Here is a 16,094-nt window from a genome sequence, read left to right as displayed (position 1 = left end):
TTGCGCCTGGTGCAGCCTGCCAAGTCAAGGCTTATCAGATGCGCTCTTGGGCACCAATCGATTTGGCGCCAGGATCAGTCTGCAGAACTAGCGGCCCCGCACGGCCGGGGCTGATTTGACAGCGGCAGTCAAAACAAGAATCGAGGGCTGCGAATTGCGAAGCTCCTGACTCGAGTGTTGGAGGGATGGCATCCAATGACTTCGTGACGCGTCAGTCTTCCCCTCTTTTGCCCCTCCTCAACGATAATCACGTCAATCTGCAGAGCCTCATTTTTGTCCTGGTGAAGGCATAAAAGCAGGGCATCTCAGAGTCAAGGCAGACAAGGCAAGGCACACTCTAATCCTGCCGTACAACTCAAATCATCCACAAGACTCTCACCACTCAAACCCCCGTGCTCGAAATCATAAGTCAAAATGACTGGTAGGTGCCTCAATCCCAACACCCTTGAGCCTCGATCTAATTTAACGAACAACAACAGGCACCACCAAAGACAGCAGCGCCAAGTTCGCCGAATCCATCAGTGACGGCAAGAAGCAGCCTTACCTCCAGCACTGGCCTCCCCGCGCCCCTACTGTCGATGCGAAGAACTACGGCGTCCCCGAGGGAGAGTCCCTTGTTCTCAACAGCCAGGGAGCCGGTGGCCCTAACCCTGGCAGCAAGGTTGACCGGGTTGACTAGATACACAACTTTGTGCTAAATGCTGGGATTCACGTGAGGAATGAGGGTTTCTTCTAGAATGCTCAAGATCGTGTGAATGAATATGACATGATTGAATTTTGCATCGCTCCTTGTTCAGAAGAAGGCTACACCCCTGATCTCTATGCTCTCCCTCGGAGTGCTACTTCCCTCGGACGGACACTGCACAGCGCAGTGCGGTACTCCGTATTTTCCCTCCTTCCTCGAATCATAGCCGTTGAAGACCCAAGCCTCGCTTTCCTGCTGGTTACTCAGATAATACCATCGCTGGCTAGGACTGTGGTGCAGGTTGAAGACCTCGCCGATGCGATCCGTGCACACATTGTCCACATGTAGAATGTCCGGCTCTGGGTCAACTGTGAGGGGATCGCAGAGTGCCAGTGGCCAGTCGCGCACTGGTCCTCGCAAAGGCTTCCAGAAGCTATGCAACATTAACCCTGAATAGCCACTATAAAACCAAGATGGGACGTACTTGAAAAATTGGAACGGTCGCTCCGCTTTGGTCTCTGCGTCGGTGCCGAAGAAATCTTTTACTCGTTGGAATGCATCGCGAGGGGTAAAGTCTTCAATGTCCGAGTCAGGTAGACTGCCAGAGCTGACAAGGAGGGCGCATACCTCCGTGTGCGACCACAATCGGCTGTGCTGCATCGTATGGCACACCGGTTGACCTGGGGAATGTCGTATGGCGGCGGCGAATCTGGATTAGGTTTATCATCAACACAACTCGTGGCTTAGATGCAGCGTCCTCACCTCGTAGTCAATGACATGGACATCCTTTGCTTGCAGGACATCCTTGAGGCACGTCTTCGCCTCTTCAAGAAAACAAGCCTGCACCTTCTGGTCGTCCGCAAACTCGGAGTACTGCATCGAGGTGACGAACTCCGTGACGGTGATTCCATTTTTCACCAGCGAAAGCGGGCTTTTGCGGAAATCCTGCACTTCGATGCCCTCGACTGTCTCCACCTCGATGTTCGTTCGAGGGATATCTGGTCCGGCGTAGTCCAAGACATATGCCTTTTCGGTCTCCAGGACGGGATTGTCTCGCCGGGCGAAGGTGATTTGCGTTGTGAAGCTGTCCATTCTGATAGCTCACGGTGATAGAGCAGCCTGCAGCTGTGTTCTCCCCGCCCGTATGGAGACGCGAGGGCGTGTTCTATTTATATACTCGCCCTGACGGCGTTGCTCACTAGCTGCTTGGCGCTATGTGCAGGTGGCATTGCATTCATCATCATCATAGAACTACATAACTTGGCGATCTATCAATCCTCTCCTTTACTAGTATGATCTGCCCTCGCGGTCCCCCTCCCAAAGCGGTTTTGCAAACTCAGCGCATGTCTCTGCACCCCCTCCCACCACCAAAGCAACAGACTGCCCGAGAAGACCGCCACAGAAAGCACAACCCACGACCAAATGCTCAGATCCGCCTGGTCCCTCCCGACAAATTCAACGACATTCATCCCAAACACCGACGAGGTAAAAGACAGCGGGATGAACAGGAACGCGAGAAAGGTGAGTCGCGCCACACGCGACCCTTGGGAAAATGCGCGCTGTGATTCGTTTAGCATTGCTCGGTGCATTAGCCATTCGCTCTCCGAGCCGATGCGGTCGAGTAAGGTTGTTGCACGTTTGTGGAGGTGTGAGTAGTCGAGAGAGAGCTCGGTCGCTGCTGCGGTGATGAGCTCACGCTGCTTTGCTGCGGTCGCGCGTGGCCATTTCGCGCCCGCTGGTCCTTGTGTCTCGATGAAGCCGAGGCTTGTTTGTAATTGTGACATTTGGGTGCGGACAAAGGCCTTGGCTTGACGGAGGTTCTCGAGCGAGGCTTGCATGTCTGAGATGCTGGTTGTGGTCTGCGAGTCCATGCATTGCTCGATTAGGTTGAGACCCTGATTCACTGAGAAGGCGGATATCGCGAATAACTCTGTGAGTGCGTAGAAAGGGTCCTGATGTGCACAATATGGGTCTAGCAGGCGCCCATACAGTTTGGAGATCGAAGCGTACCCTCGCCATGGCTGCTGGTTGCCGACAGGATGTGGCTCAACCAGCGCCGGGCCGACCAGGGCAATCTTTGGGCGATGCAGGTATGTCGGCAATATCCAGTGGGACTGGCGGGGTATAACGTCTCCTCCCTCTTGTTGTGTTGGATTGAATACGGTCGCGTCTAGATCGAGGTCGCCGTCGAGCCAGCAGAGCGCTGGTGACATTGATTGTCAGTAAGCGTCGCAGTAAGTGAACGGGCTACTCACCCGTCCATCCCCCGTCCTTTGTCTCGACACAGATGTTGAGTTCTTGTTCGACCGTAAAGTAAGCCTCATCATTGACCATGACCCCTCGGACGATCGACTGTCCAGCTGGGGTCGTCGCTCCCAGTCCTTTGAGATAGGACCGCGTCTTGTCACGAGCAATGGAACGCTGTTGTGCAAGAGAACCCCTACCCCGAAGAGGCTGATCCAGCGTCCAAGTCCCAATACTAATCAACGGGAGCCGTATAATATTTCTAGACGTTGAGTAAAGACCTGGAAGATCTAGTTGGCGCTCGGGCTGCATGAAGCGAAGGTGTTGACGAAAGAACTCGGGGTCGACTCGATATCGAGACCCGATGAGATTGAGCCACTCTGGTGGAACGAAGCCGTTGAAGAACAGCACTTTACCGGCATCGCAGGCTGGTGCAGTATCGGTGTCCAAGTTCTCGAGTCCGGCGGGGGTAGGCTCGTACTGAAGCTGGTGGAGGACTCCATCTTTGGTGTACTTGTACAGGACAACGAGCGGCTTGTGCTGAGTCTGGGGCGAAAGGGCCACAGATCCATTCTTGGTCGGTGCAGCATAAGGTTGATAGAGGAAGTTAGCGAGAGTGCGATAATTATGCCCAGGAAATAAGCTGAGGTCGGGAGTCGTTCGGGAGTGCAGTAGGATTGTTTGCGCATAGTCGTGGGCCGTCGCTCTGCTTGCCATGGCTAGAACAAAGGCTTTGTTGACAAGGGATGATGGAGAAAGGAGTCGTGAGATTTCCCTGGCAGACGAGGCTGACTTGAGTTGATTATCTGCCAAGAGCTGGAAGCGCCTCACAGCCACGCGGATCTAATTGGCGACCCTGGGCGTCTACATCAAGCACGATAAACGCCTGGAGTATTTTTGGTAGAGTTGCGTCCACAGGTCTGGTCCTCACGTCTGTTCCCCCAAACTGGTTGAGGTGTACCGAAGTGCTGGAGATATAGCAGTGGATTATATATATATATATATCCCCCCAACCAACCAATCTTGAAAAAGGGCACTGGCCATCGCCTCGCTCACCAGTCTTATTTTCGGATAGTAATTAGTGCTTACTGCTTCCTACGGTAACCATTCTAATCAATCTATGATCATGTTCCAAGAGAAGACGAGAATATCATCCAAATGCATCACAATGTACGTCTGAAAGTTGCTCAAGAGTTATATACCCCTTAACGCCACTTAATTTTTCATCAAAGGCAAGGTGGCCGAGCGGTCTAAGGCGCGCGGTTAAGGTTTCTAATTTGGATCCTCATCTGATATTCATCAGTTTCCGCGTCATTAATTTGGCGTGGGTTCGAATCCCACCCTTGTCATTTTTTTTTTTTGTTTTTAGTTTGTGGGTGGGGTGGTTGAGTGGGGAATAAGTGGAGTGTGTTTGTTAAGATGATTACATCTGGCTCCTGCCCACCCACACACAATAACCATATGACTTCCTTCCTATGTGCTTCCTTGATCGGGTCTGACGCACCAGTTTCAAATAAGCTGGGGACAGAAACCATTCTTTTACCGAATTTACTGCTTGCAACGTCCCTGTTGATCGACTTTGCGCCCATAGTCCCTGAGTAAAGCCACAACAGCCGATGTCCGACTGTGTAAATTCTGACCGGCCAAGATGACCGCGGTCTTGCCCTTGTCATTCTTCGCATGGACATCAGCCCCTGCCTCGAAGAGCAGCCTGATGACCGGCTCGCTACCCTTCTGCGCAGCCGACATGAGCGGCGTCCATCCCTCGTTCGCCCTCGATTCAAGGTCAGCGCCGTGGTCGATCAAAACCTTGACAGTCGTTGCGCGGCCTTCTCTGGATGCAAGATTGAGCGCAGACCAGCCTTTCGCATTCTGTGCATCCACGTCGGCTCCCTTTCCAATCAGATACTCTATCATGGAATCAAAGCCCATGACGGCGAACCACATTAGCACCGTCCACTGGTCCTTTGTCGCGGTATTGACATCGGCGCCCCGCTCAATGAGCAGTCTGATGATGTGCTCGTTGCCTCTGGATGCTGCTAGGCTCATCGCGGTGTGCCAGTAAGGGTCTTTGAGAGTGTAATCGGCCCCCTTTTTGATCAGCAACTCCGCCACTGAAGGATTATTGTACACAATTGCAACCATCAAGGCGGTTTGCCCATCGGCACTCGTCGCATCGATTTGGCACCCGTGCTCGAGGAGGACCTCGACGGCCTCATGTATCCCCTTTTCAGCGGCGTATATCAGCGGCGTCCAGCCGTGGCGGTCCCTGATCTCCATGTCTGCACCGTTTGCGACTAGAATGCGGATGATCGTGTCGTGTCCCCTTCTGGCGGCGAAGTGTAGAGAAGACATGCCGTTATCCTGCTGTGCGCTCACATCGGCGCCTGCTTCGACGAGAATGGACACGATCTCAGCCCGGCTGTCGCGACAGGCCCACATCAGAGGCGTCAGGCCATTATCCCCCCTGGTGTTGACATTTGCCCCGTGCGCGATCAGTACCTTGACAGCATCTTCCCTGTCAGCGGCCACAGCGTATTCCAACGCTGTTGTTGCGTTTTCGGCTTGGCAATTGACATCGGCGCCTTTTGCGACCAGGAATGGGATGATGCTCGTGTTCCCCTCTTGTGCTGCGACCATCAGTGGATTCCACCCCTGCCCGTCGTTGACGTGGATGTCGGCTCCGTGCTTGACCAACAGCTTGGCGATGCCGTCGGTGAAATGCGCAATCGCGTGGAGCAGGGGAGAATATCCCAAATGGTCTTTCACGTTGGCCGAGGCTCCGTTTTGAAGCAGTTGGAGGACCACGGCCTCGTTTCTGGCGGTGACAGCCGCGATCAAGGGCGTATATCCCTTGAAATCCTGCGCGTTTATGTCGGCGCCGCTGTTCAGGAGGAATGAGATGACTGCTTGGTTTCCACTGAGTGCGGCTACTCGCAGCGGGGTCTTGCCCTTGCTACACTGTCGTTCGATTCCAGCACCCCTCTCGACCAGCAGGCGGACAGTAGACTCATGTCCCTGAGACGCAGCGAGATTTAGCGGAGTCGCGCCAGCGCATCCTTTGTATCGCACATCCTCCTCATTGGCCTGAATGTCGATTGGTGCTCCATTTTGCAAGCATAGGCGCACTATCCTGTCATGGCCCCAAAATGCAGCCCAAAAAAGAGCCGAACAGCCATCATGCTTGACGTTGTAGGTGTAGCGATAATTCTCAACAGTGCGGTAGAGCTGCGAGTTTGCCTGGCTCAGATGGCTCAGATCTGTCTGCGAGTCAATAGACTCTGCGATGCTCTGTATCAACTCGGTGGGAAGATCAAGGAGTCCCATCTGGACCACTATCAACTGGATCTGGCGATGGTGAACGATTTGGAGGAACCAAAGCCCCTCTTTCCTGTTCGGACTAAGTGAATTGAACACGAGGCTGACTCATCCACCATCTTGATCGAAGAGAACCTGCCTCAGTATCGCCAGGGCCAGCTTCTGACGTTCTGGAATATCTTTCAGCATCGCGCGGAGCCGTTTTCTCTACGTGATAAGACGAAGCTAGGGCAGAGGAAGATTCTTGCCTTGTTTCTGGTTGACCGAATAGTGTTATTTCTACAGCGAATGTGCCCGTGCAGAGGGCTGATTGATGGGATATGAACCGTTTGGGGGTTCTGAGTATAAAAAAGGCGAACGTCCTACGAGATGAGCTGATAGAGGAGCGCAAAGTTTCCGATGGAGAGCAGGATTGGGCCTCTGGTCACTGAAGGTTATTCTGTGTGAACATTAGGATGCACAGCTCGCCTGTACCTTTTACGGGTCTAGGAGTTGTGACAGACACTGCCTCGTGGACGAACGTGGAGGTATATATGTATGCATATTCCCGCTCGTATCAGCTACTCAAGAACAAAGCGTGGAGAACTAAAACACAGCGAACAGCGAGTTATATGATTCAGACATCAAGAAAGATTTGCCTTGTCCGGCGCAGCTGCACTGACGCGGAATCCCTTCCTCGGCGCATGAACGCGAACCGCCACCTCGCCCTCGGTGGTCTCGATCGTGATCTCCTGGCTCGTCAGCCCGACAAGCTGGCCAACCGTCTTGTGTCTCGATCCGCTATCAATTGGCCACACTTGGAATCCGTTCGCTTGGACGAGGGGATCGTCCGCCTCTATCACGTCTGAGGTGTGGTCTGAGGCGGCCTTGCCGAGGAGGTCTGCGACTTGCTCTCCTGATAGGGTGGTTATCGTTGGTAAGGATTTCTGTGCTGCTGCTACGGCCTTTTGGAATCGCTCCACCCAGGCGAAGACTTTGGGAAAGAGCTGTGGGGAGATGTGCTCTTCTGGAACCGCCCCGGGGGTCGAAAACAGCCAACTCAATGCCCAGGCCGTTTCGACATCTCCCCGACCAGGAGCGTCGGTCTTGGCGAGCCACTCTCTCCCGTCAACCAGCAGAGTAGTTTCCAGAAATTCAATCGCGTTCTTCACGGCAACAATCGCGTCAGGCCGGGTCGCCTGGACGACGTCTGCAAAATTCATACTTGGGCCGCCGCCAGCCATGTCCGCGCGGTCTTTCAGGAAATCTTCATTGCGGATCAACGGAGTCGTTGGAAGGAGCACTTTGACGATGTTCATGAAGAAGCTGGTATCCAGCGTGTACGAGGCGAGGAGGCGCTCTAGGCCTTGTTGGTCGGGGCTCGCCTGAGATGCGAAAGAGGGTTTCCCAACTTTCAGCCGCTCCAGCCTCTCTAGAATCAGGGGCGAGTCGAGGTAGACATCGCGGCCGATGGACAGGAGCGGGATGCGACGGTAGCGAATGCCGAGGCGGGCCAGATCTGGGCGTGGGAGAATTTGAGGTTGGATCTGGAGATTCAGGGGTCAATTCCTACGTGCGCGACTGAGTGGACATACGCATTGATCGTACGGGATGCCTCGTAGGGCGAGGTACGAGAGCACTCGGTATGAGAACGGGGAGCGCGGGTAGTGGAAGAGCACGACTGGGGCGTCGGAGGTCATGTTGAAGAAATGTGGGATAAGCTGCGCGAGAAAGAGTCGAGACTGGAAAAAGGTCAATAATCTCTTGGGTGGTTTACCCCGCTTGCGCTCCTTCAACCATCCTCGGCCCGTCAACACAGCCTCTGTCGTCATGGCTCCAGTAATCAATCATTGATTGGCTGCATCATGCACAACTTTATCCTCTCATGTGGTCAGTACAAGGTCGCCGGCATCCCCAGTGCATTCTCAAACCACTGGTCATCCCCAAGATCCATCGACTGCAGCCATGCCATTTGATCTAGATCCGGAATATGGTGGCGGCCACTGTCAGGGGTCTGAGGGGCCACATTCCACCGCGCTTCCGCCCAAGCGCGGCACCTGGCGAGGAGTTTAGTCAAGTATTTGAGTAGATGGTCATCGCATTGGAGCTCCGGCTCTCTGCTGGAGACGTCGAGTTTCTGAAGCATGCTGTCCAGCGTCGATATCAGGTGGATTGTGTTGCGCACAGCCTGGCAATCCCATTCGGGGTCTCGGAGCGTCGAGAGGTACTTTAGGAGGGTGACTGTCAGAATCATTTGGGACCAAAAGTGAAACGGCTGGCCAATAAGCTTTGCGCTGGGAATGGCGTAGAAGGTGTCCAGCCATGCCTTGATGTTCTCGACCGATCGCCATAAACACTCGAGGCGTTGGAACCCCAATGGTACCCCGCCGTCGCCAGCTCGGCCAAATTCTTCCGGGGATTGAGGCTCGTGGCTGATAGAATACCCCATTTGGTTGATATACAGCTCGACGTACCGAGCGTGCGCGTTGAGGATGTCTGCATTCAAACCGGTCAGGAACCTTGTGGAACGAGGTATGCAAGGCATGCCTGGAGAAACAACCTACCGATCTGTTGCAAATCGGGGGCAACGGAAGCCCGTAGTTCGTGGAGCTGCCTGCGCAAAGTCCTGAGGTACAACAGGCGAGGAGCCGAGGCCGCATCATTTTCCGTCCCCAGGCTACCCTCATCCTGTTGCCGGATATCATCCGCCCGTTGTTTTAATCGCTGCAGGCGGATCTGGGAGACGAAGAACCTGTCTGCAGGGCATGCATCGGTGATCTCAATGACTCGAAGTGCTTCTCCCATCTGCGGTGTCCATCGGAGCGCGTCCTGGCGCCCAAGATGTGAGGAGACGCTAGAACCCTGATATGTTAGCATAGAGCACGCTGGTCCATAGATAACGGAAATGATGCGCACTTTGAGCTCAAGAAGAAACATGCCAGCACCGCCCGCTGCTTCTCCAACAACGCATAAGGCGTTTCAGATGGGAGATGGCCATTCTCATCCGCGCGGCCTTGGGTGATGGCCATGATGAGCTGGACGTCGAGCGAGGAGGGCTTGAAAAGTCGGAGGTCATACACCAAGGAAATGGCGAGCATCATGAGGCGAGAGACGAGATCTGCCCCGCCAAGAAAGGGATCGGTGCTCCAGGCGAGGTACGTGAGGACTCCAAGAAGCAGGTCGATGTTCGAATCAACGTTGGACCACGCGGATGAGAATAAAAGACGTTTCAATTCCTCGGTTTTGGTCAGCCGATCCTTGGTCGAGAAGGTCGTGACGGTGTGAATTGCGCGCAGAAGGAATGGCCTGTGCTGGCGTAGATAGCCGCTTGTCATGGCAGGACCCAGGTCGAGAAATGGAAACGAAGGCAACATGCGAGTCCGAAAGAATTCCAGCTGGTCGTCTATCTGGGTTGGCTGATACTGATTCGGCAAGTATACAGGATCGGGGTTGGGCGACACTGTTGCAGTTGAGCTCGTTGCAAAGGTCGGTCCCTCGTTGAAGTCCAGCGCAGTGCTGGCCGGAGTCACCAACGGAGCATTCGCCGTGTTCACATTACTGCCCGTGGTGGAACCGATAAATGACTGCATCACGGACAGCAGGTTCTCCATTTTGTCTTCCAGGCGAGCGATGCGCTTGTCAGAGACGCTGGTTGTCGGGCCATTGTGAATGTTGCGCCTGCGAACCGACTCGGACGGCTCGCATCGCTTCTTGAGGCGCAGACACCGCTCGCACGTCTCGCCGCTTCTGGCCCGTACGCAGCGGCACTTGGCCTTGTAGCAGTGGGTGCAGGCCTGGCCATAGGCGCTCGACTGAGGTGATCTCTCCATGGCGATGACTGTCCAACTCGAATGCAATGAGGGGCGGATTTGAATCGCAAGACGTGTCCAAGTCGCGGAGATTACGCCCCTTAATCCCGAATTCCGCCGGAGTTTGTCCCGAAATCCGGCCAGCCCAATTCCTGCTTGTTCCCACTTCCGATATTCCTGTTCTTTGAGATGCTCATACTATGTGCGTCGTTTTGACTCCAGCCGCTTGAAAGCTGTAGAAAATAGCAACCGTTGTAGTAGTAAGGACCAAACGGACTTCGGTCGTATCATGTGTTCCGTTTCTGCTATTGCCATGATATGACCAAGTATCTTTGACCTCCTGGGGGTATAATTAGTGCAATGGGCGTGATTCTCAGCCGGAAATCGTCAGTTATGCTTCATACGACAGACTCAACTTCAAAATGGCTCCGAAAAACCAAGCAGCCTGGATCCCAGCGAAAAACGTACGGCCATTCCAGGTCGGCGACGCCCCCTACACACCCCCGGGCCCCGGCCAGCTTGTTGTCAGGAACAAGGCCCTGGCCATAAACCCATTTGACTGGGTACTGCAATTTATCGGCCCTGTCCTCGCAGGCTATATCAAGTACCCCTTTGTCCTCGGTACCGATGTGGCGGGGGAAGTTGTCGAGGTTGGACCAGATGTGACGCGCTTCCACGTCGGCGACCGCGTGTTTGGAAGTGCTACGGCAATTGCAAAGACGGTCAATAGCCCGGCTGAAGGGGGTTTCCAACTGTATACGGTCATGCGAGAACACATGTTGGCTCCAACTCCTTCTCACTGTACGGACGAACAGGTCTGTGTCTTGGGCCTGGGCCTGGGAACTGCAGCGTACGGTCTGTTTCATCCCGATTATCTGGGTCTCGAGATGCCGAGAATACCGGCTCCGACGGATGTTCGGGGTGAGTCAGGCAAGCTACGGACTGTGGTCATTACCGGCGGCGCATCCAGTGTCGGAAGTAACGCCGTCCAGCTCGCCGCGTCCGCGGGATACCAGGTTATCTCGACTTCATCTCCCAAGAATTTTGACTACGTGAAGGATCTTGGTGCGAGATATGTGTTCGACTACAACAGCGCAACTTTGGCCGAGGACATTCTTCGGGCTCTCGAGGATGATGAACTGGTCGGAGCCTACGCCATTGGTGACGGTGCTGTCGAGGCATGCACAGCAGTGATGCAGCGCCATGATACGCATCTCACGAGGAAGCGCATCGCCCTCGCTGGTGGCACAAATCAGAGTAACCGACTTACGACCTTCGCCGGGAGAGCAATGTTTCTTGCTGGAATGATTGGAGGCATGCTTACCTCCACTGTCCGACGGCTGAGGACTGGAGTTGAAGTCAAGTTCATTCTTGTCGACGGGCTTGTGGATCCCGACAGCGTGGTGGCTCGCGTGTACAAAGACTTCCTTCCACAGGCCCTTGAACAGCGTCAGTTCGTGCCGGCGCCTCCTCCTCAGGTTGTGGGTAAAGGCTTGGACAAGATACAAGACGCATTGGATTTACAGAGGAAAGGGGTCTCGGGGAGGAAGATTGTCGTGACACTGTAATAGCCGAATGGAAAATCAGCTCAATTGAACCAGCTTGTTAAAAATAGGAACACAATTCAAGTCGTGTTATTGTTCACCATGTCTACTGTATGATGGGGATGGGCCTTTTGCTAACGTAAGTATGTTACGACTTTGAGTAGGAGCCGCAAACTTCTTTCATGATCCTATCTCAGCCGAAGACTATGATTTCACTGGTTTCAATTGCGGCTGTTATTCAAGGTTGGCAAGGGGCATTAAAAGAGAAGAGTGGAATTTGTAATATGCACCGAGGGTGTAAGGTCTAGACTAGATTCTATCAACATAGTAAATACCCAGCATATGTTCATTGGTCTTAGTAAAACAATCGCCCAGGCGAGAATTATAGAAGAAAAAGCGAAATTGAAGATCCGTTGCCTTCGCCGGTATTCAGGGGCTATAGGGACGTTAGAGGACGAGTTATGTGCTCTCTCAGCCCTGAGCCACACTTTGATCACGGTCAGCAGGCTTGCTAGTAAGCGTCTGAAGATCTTTCGTCTTCCGAATGTCCTTCCATCCCAGCCCCGGAGAAAAGACCAAGACAGCAACGCTGACGGCAATACCGAGGTACATGACATGGTCAATGCTCTTAGCATAAGCCACAAGCACAGCCCTAAGCTCCGAGCCCGAGACCAGGTCTCGAATGGAACGGACTCCGGCGGCGACAAGGGCGTCTGGAGGGACGCCGATCTGTGCGGCGCGCTGCTGGAGTTGCTTGCGGAGGCTGTTGCTGAAGATGGCGTTTGCGGCGATGAGCGAGGCTGCTGCGCCGATGTTCTGCCAGAAGATTATAATTGCCATGGCCTGGGGAATCTGTTCGGGGACGACGAGGTTTTGGATTGCAATGTAGGGCTAGTAAGAAGAGGTGGTTAGAAAGCAATATATGTGTCTTGGAGGATTGTACTGACTGCTGCCGCGGTGCACCCGCTTGCGACACCGTAGAGAATCTGGTACCCGATCCACTGGGCAACAGATGTTGTTGGGCCGAGCGTCGACAAGAGCCCGTAGCCAACGGCGGATATTGCACCCCCTGCAAGAAGGAAGGGAAGATAGTATCCCAGAACAGAGACTGCGAGGCGACGGCAACTGTTAGAGGCTCGGAGAAATGACAGGGAGACGATCGCACTTACTCAAGACACCTGAGACAATGGTAAACAGAACCAGACCAAGCGTTATAGGAAGCATATGCACGCCGCTCATCAAGGGGGAGTCGTCACGGATGGCCTGGAAGTAGATTGCAATGTAGAAGTCGGCCACAAGGACACTGGACAAACTGAAGAACATTGTCATTGCGGCCGACCATATAACGCGGTGTTGGAGCATCGCCAGGGGTACCATGGCCCGGTCTCCCTGGCGGTATTCCCAAGCCAGAAACGCCGCAAACGTGGCTGCAGCTCCAACCAGTAAGCCAATCACCACCGAACTATCCCAGGGGTGCTCGTTTCCGCCAAACTGGAGTCCAAGCAGAAGCATAACAACGGCGGGGCAAATGAGCATAAACCCGGCAAGGTCGAGCGACTTGACGGCGGACCCCAGGATTTGGAGGGGTGGGCTCTTGGGTTTGGGTTCTGGGATTGTATTGAACAGAAGGAACCCACCGACTACCACGCCGAGTGGGAGGTTGATATAGAAACCTACACGAGCAAGAACAGTCAGTCTGCGATTCGCGATGCGCATAGACGAGAAACATACACCATCGCCACGATACGTTTGTCGTGAAAGCTCCTCCAATGATGGGCCCCGTTGCAAGGCCCAGTTGACCCATGCCCATGTTTAATCCCATGAATAACGCTTGCTTCTTTGTCGGAAGGACGGCGGAAATGGTTGTCACGGCGCCGTTGGACATGCCAGCAGACCCAACGCCCGCAATGACACGCCCGACGATCAACATGGCTGATGACTGGGCTGCACCGCACAAGGCAGATCCAACTTCGAAGAGCACAAAAAAGGTGAGGAATGTCCACTATAGGATAGCGTGGTCCCTTGTCAGCGCGATGGCTATGAGTTTAGCAGCGGGCCAGGACATACCTTGATCGAGAATTGACTGTAAATCTTTCCGGTTAATGGCTGAAACGCTGCGCTTCCCAACTGGTAGGCGCCACCGTACCAACCGACGTCCACTAGAGAGTCGAACTCGGAAGTGATTGCCGGAGTGGCTGTTGAAAGGACAGCGAGATCGAGGAAGAAGAGGAAATAGGCCAGAGTCACCGAGGTGAGAATAAGCGTCACCGCAACTCCCGAAGGATACTGGTGCTTGAGCTCGGTATCTTGGCTGGAAGAACTCTTTTCTGCACCATCATGCTTCTGCATTGAGTCGGATACCTCTGGAGATGGCTCATGCAGGCTGTAGGATACTGTCTGATCCATTTCGTCTTGATGGTGTTGCCGTGCGTGTAGAAGCCAAAGGATGAACACAATTCTGATTGTCGAATATGATCCCAGCTATTGCCTGACATTTAATATACCAGACGGCCTTCCTTGCAAGCAGCGGAAGCTGTCCCCGAAGTCCACGATCAACCCCAATACAAGAGAGCAAAGGGGTAAGCCGGAGCCTGTTTCCGAAATCCGTGCCTGGAGCCTGCTGTTCATGGTTGGAATTAGGAGATTGCGCCGCCTCAGACTAAAACGATTCAGAAAGGACAAAGGGCTACGAAGGATCCCGGTCTCTGGCTATATTCTCATGCGAGAAAAATGCTCCATTCCAAGAACTAACGTCCTACCGCGCCGGTTGAGAACTCGTCCTCATCTCGACATCCTCAGGCGCACGATAATTCAACTGCCGCCCGGAAACAACCTTACCGGGGTGGAACACATTAAGCACGACACAACAAATGAGCATGAGCAACGCATCTAGGATATAGATGAGTGCCTCCTCCCTGGCCAGCGCACCGTCCATTCCCTGCGCGTACTCGGCAACCCGGTACACTGACCGGATCATGATAAGCGCGCTGATAAAGTATAAGATCCTGAGGTATTTGATCCAGGGGATGGATGTGCCCATCTGGTGCAAGGGTGTCTTGAGCATGCGGCGATGGAAGATGATCGAGGTGACAATAAAGAGGCCGAAAAAGACAATCTGCACCAAGAGGCCACCCAAGATCATCGTCTGGCCCAGTTTGGACTTGTGGGCGGTTTTGGCGGTGGCCAAGATTCCACCACCTGCGTTAGGTCAGTATCTGAGTCGCAAGAATCAAGGGTTGGAGTGACCGACCGCCGCCTTGTAGCAGAAATGAGAGGACGTCGCCTGCAACAAAGATTTTGCTCAACCAGTTGACCCGGATCGGCGAGATTGAGCTGGCATTTAGCACGCGGATGATCCGACCGAGGAGCATATAGATTGAGGCAGCAAACAGCGCTGGACCAAGGAGGATAAGGACTTGCTGGCCAACATAGGGCTTCATTGTCCAATCGGGCGTTTGTCGCGCACTGATATATCTAAAGACGTACCCGAGTGCCTCGACTAGTCGCATTAGCAGTTGGTTCGGTTACGTTTTGGAAGACATACAAAGCGCGCCGATGATAAACGGGATCATGTACCATGTCCGCGGGCGGATGGTTTGCCAGATGTGAATAACGCTCGTGAGGGCGAAGAGGACGGCAAAGGGGATCGTGGCGATCACCGAGGGCTCGTAGTGGTAGTACTGGTATCCCATCGTGACTGCGGATCTGAATCTAGAGTTGGGGCTGATCACAATGCTGTTTTCAGACCAGGGACTCTTTATATGCACTGCACACCCTACGTTGTACCGATGGACGAGATTAGAAGCAAGTTCCTGAATAGGGGTTGACAACTGAGACAGTGCTGTATCCTCGAGGATCTAAACATTCTGAAACGTGCCACTACTCCTTAAGTCAGAAGGATAAGAAAAGAAGTGGATCGCGGAGCTGCCAATCATGGATGCTAAGAAAGGTGAGACAGGGACAAGTTTGCGATCCACTCTGCACTGCCCAGTGTCCTCGGAGTCGAGCCGAGTGGGATTTGCCAACAGTCTAGATTATGATAGGTCCATGCTGTGCAGCTGTTGCTTCTGAGTTCTTTGTCCAGTGCCCATCCTCTTGATGAGACAGCGTAAGACCGAGGACTTCAATAATTGCAATCCTTCCTATGAACTCACCTCAAATTCGATCATAGAGTAGGTGGCAACGACACCTGATCTCGGTGGTGTCGTTCTATAATTTCTTACCTGGTCACGGATGCTCTTCCAAGGGTTTTTATTAAGCGCATTGCATCAGGACATGTTGATCACTAGAAGTGGAAGCCGTAGGTCTCGTGTACGCAGTAGTCTACGTAGATACTTGATCAGCGGATAGCAGGAACAAAACTAGTTATTGTCTTGATACCTACAACATACCCTTCCTTCCCAAGTTCACCTCTACTCCATAGGCTCCGTGCGTTGATCATTGCAAATATAGTGCAATGTGGAGATCACGGTGGAGCTCAGCGGACACCGGTGCGCTGAGTGACTTGAATAGGTA

General features: G+C 53.5%; 10 protein-coding genes and 1 non-coding gene across 11 annotated transcripts; 4 read left to right on the top strand and 7 right to left on the bottom strand.

The window, feature by feature from the left end:
* Positions 1 to 793: 793 nt before the first annotated feature.
* On the bottom strand, positions 794 to 1,777 carry BJX68DRAFT_270337 (uncharacterized protein; the record flags this gene model as incomplete). Its single annotated transcript, XM_071046612.1, has 4 exons — positions 794 to 1,118; positions 1,170 to 1,260; positions 1,313 to 1,394; positions 1,448 to 1,777. 4 exons carry the CDS (start codon positions 1,775 to 1,777, stop codon positions 794 to 796), a joined length of 828 nt encoding a protein of 275 aa, XP_070895378.1.
* Positions 1,778 to 1,956: 179 nt separating this feature from the next.
* BJX68DRAFT_270336 (uncharacterized protein) lies at positions 1,957 to 3,646 on the bottom strand (the record flags this gene model as incomplete). Its single annotated transcript, XM_071046611.1, has 2 exons — positions 1,957 to 2,888; positions 2,941 to 3,646. 2 exons carry the CDS (start codon positions 3,644 to 3,646, stop codon positions 1,957 to 1,959), a joined length of 1,638 nt encoding a protein of 545 aa, XP_070895377.1.
* Positions 3,647 to 4,160: 514 nt separating this feature from the next.
* Positions 4,161 to 4,278, top strand: BJX68DRAFT_t137. Its single transcript has one exon. It is a non-coding gene; the product is annotated as a tRNA-Leu (tRNA).
* Positions 4,279 to 4,287: 9 nt separating this feature from the next.
* BJX68DRAFT_244227 (ankyrin repeat domain-containing protein) lies at positions 4,288 to 5,148 on the bottom strand. The gene has a single exon (XM_071041273.1). The coding sequence runs from the start codon at positions 5,072 to 5,074 to the stop codon at positions 4,478 to 4,480; it is 597 nt and encodes a 198-aa protein (XP_070895376.1). The 5' UTR covers positions 5,075 to 5,148; the 3' UTR covers positions 4,288 to 4,477.
* On the top strand, positions 5,144 to 5,832 carry BJX68DRAFT_244226 (uncharacterized protein). Its single transcript, XM_071041272.1, has one exon. The coding sequence runs from the start codon at positions 5,208 to 5,210 to the stop codon at positions 5,718 to 5,720; it is 513 nt and encodes a 170-aa protein (XP_070895375.1). The 5' UTR covers positions 5,144 to 5,207; the 3' UTR covers positions 5,721 to 5,832.
* Positions 5,794 to 6,361, top strand: BJX68DRAFT_244225 (uncharacterized protein; the record flags this gene model as incomplete). The annotated part of the gene is made up of 1 exon (XM_071041271.1): positions 5,794 to 6,361. A coding segment is annotated over exon 1 (266 nt), but the record flags the coding sequence as incomplete, so codon positions are not given.
* A 509-nt stretch (positions 6,362 to 6,870) lies between these two features.
* Positions 6,871 to 7,926, bottom strand: BJX68DRAFT_257564 (glutathione S-transferase family protein; the record flags this gene model as incomplete). The annotated part of the gene is made up of 2 exons (XM_071043370.1): positions 6,871 to 7,773; positions 7,822 to 7,926. The coding sequence occupies 2 exons, from the start codon at positions 7,924 to 7,926 to the stop codon at positions 6,871 to 6,873; spliced, it is 1,008 nt and encodes a 335-aa protein (XP_070895373.1).
* Positions 7,927 to 7,971: 45 nt separating this feature from the next.
* On the bottom strand, positions 7,972 to 10,136 carry BJX68DRAFT_157551 (Zn(II)2Cys6 transcription factor domain-containing protein). The gene is made up of 3 exons (XM_071036786.1): positions 9,143 to 10,136; positions 8,791 to 9,080; positions 7,972 to 8,722 (listed from the first exon to the last, which is right to left on the bottom strand). Exons 1-3 carry the CDS (start codon positions 10,054 to 10,056, stop codon positions 8,118 to 8,120), a joined length of 1,809 nt encoding a protein of 602 aa, XP_070895372.1. The 5' UTR covers positions 10,057 to 10,136; the 3' UTR covers positions 7,972 to 8,117.
* Positions 10,137 to 10,324: 188 nt separating this feature from the next.
* On the top strand, positions 10,325 to 11,603 carry BJX68DRAFT_278127 (zinc-binding alcohol dehydrogenase family protein; the record flags this gene model as incomplete). The annotated part of the gene is made up of 1 exon (XM_071048471.1): positions 10,325 to 11,603. Exon 1 carries the CDS (start codon positions 10,458 to 10,460, stop codon positions 11,601 to 11,603), a length of 1,146 nt encoding a protein of 381 aa, XP_070895371.1. The 5' UTR covers positions 10,325 to 10,457.
* Positions 11,604 to 12,050: 447 nt separating this feature from the next.
* BJX68DRAFT_270331 (MDR family MFS transporter) lies at positions 12,051 to 13,985 on the bottom strand (the record flags this gene model as incomplete). Its single annotated transcript, XM_071046610.1, has 5 exons — positions 12,051 to 12,470; positions 12,527 to 12,687; positions 12,749 to 13,252; positions 13,311 to 13,581; positions 13,647 to 13,985. The coding sequence occupies 5 exons, from the start codon at positions 13,983 to 13,985 to the stop codon at positions 12,051 to 12,053; spliced, it is 1,695 nt and encodes a 564-aa protein (XP_070895370.1).
* A 349-nt stretch (positions 13,986 to 14,334) lies between these two features.
* Positions 14,335 to 15,271, bottom strand: BJX68DRAFT_257560 (RTA1 domain-containing protein; the record flags this gene model as incomplete). Its single annotated transcript, XM_071043369.1, has 3 exons — positions 14,335 to 14,777; positions 14,830 to 15,078; positions 15,124 to 15,271. The coding sequence occupies 3 exons, from the start codon at positions 15,269 to 15,271 to the stop codon at positions 14,335 to 14,337; spliced, it is 840 nt and encodes a 279-aa protein (XP_070895369.1).
* Positions 15,272 to 16,094: the final 823 nt, after the last annotated feature.

The sequence above is a fragment of the Aspergillus pseudodeflectus genome, assembly GCF_044049435.1.
Source record: "Aspergillus pseudodeflectus strain CBS 756.74 chromosome Unknown BJX68scaffold_48, whole genome shotgun sequence".
Lineage (NCBI taxonomy): Eukaryota > Fungi > Ascomycota > Eurotiomycetes > Eurotiales > Aspergillaceae > Aspergillus > Aspergillus pseudodeflectus.
Note: the sequence above shows the minus strand (reverse complement) of the source record. Positions and strands in the feature narration are given on the sequence as shown.

Bases quoted from the DNA above. Each gene is read 5' to 3' on its own strand.
- BJX68DRAFT_157551 (XM_071036786.1), bottom strand. From the start codon at position 10,056: ATGGAGAGATCACCTCAGTCGAGCGCCTATGGCCAGGCCTGCACCCAC. The intron at 9,081-9,142 runs GTGCGCATCATT...TCAGGGTTCTAG, and splicing joins TGTTTCTTCTTGAGCTCAAA to CGTCTCCTCACATCTTGGGC. The intron at 8,723-8,790 runs GTAGGTTGTTTC...GTTTGAATGCAG, and splicing joins CCCCGATTTGCAACAGATCG to ACATCCTCAACGCGCACGCT.
- BJX68DRAFT_244227 (XM_071041273.1), bottom strand. From the start codon at position 5,074: ATGGTTGCAATTGTGTACAATAATCCTTCAGTGGCGGAGTTGCTGATC.
- BJX68DRAFT_244226 (XM_071041272.1), top strand. From the start codon at position 5,208: ATGTCTGCACCGTTTGCGACTAGAATGCGGATGATCGTGTCGTGTCCC.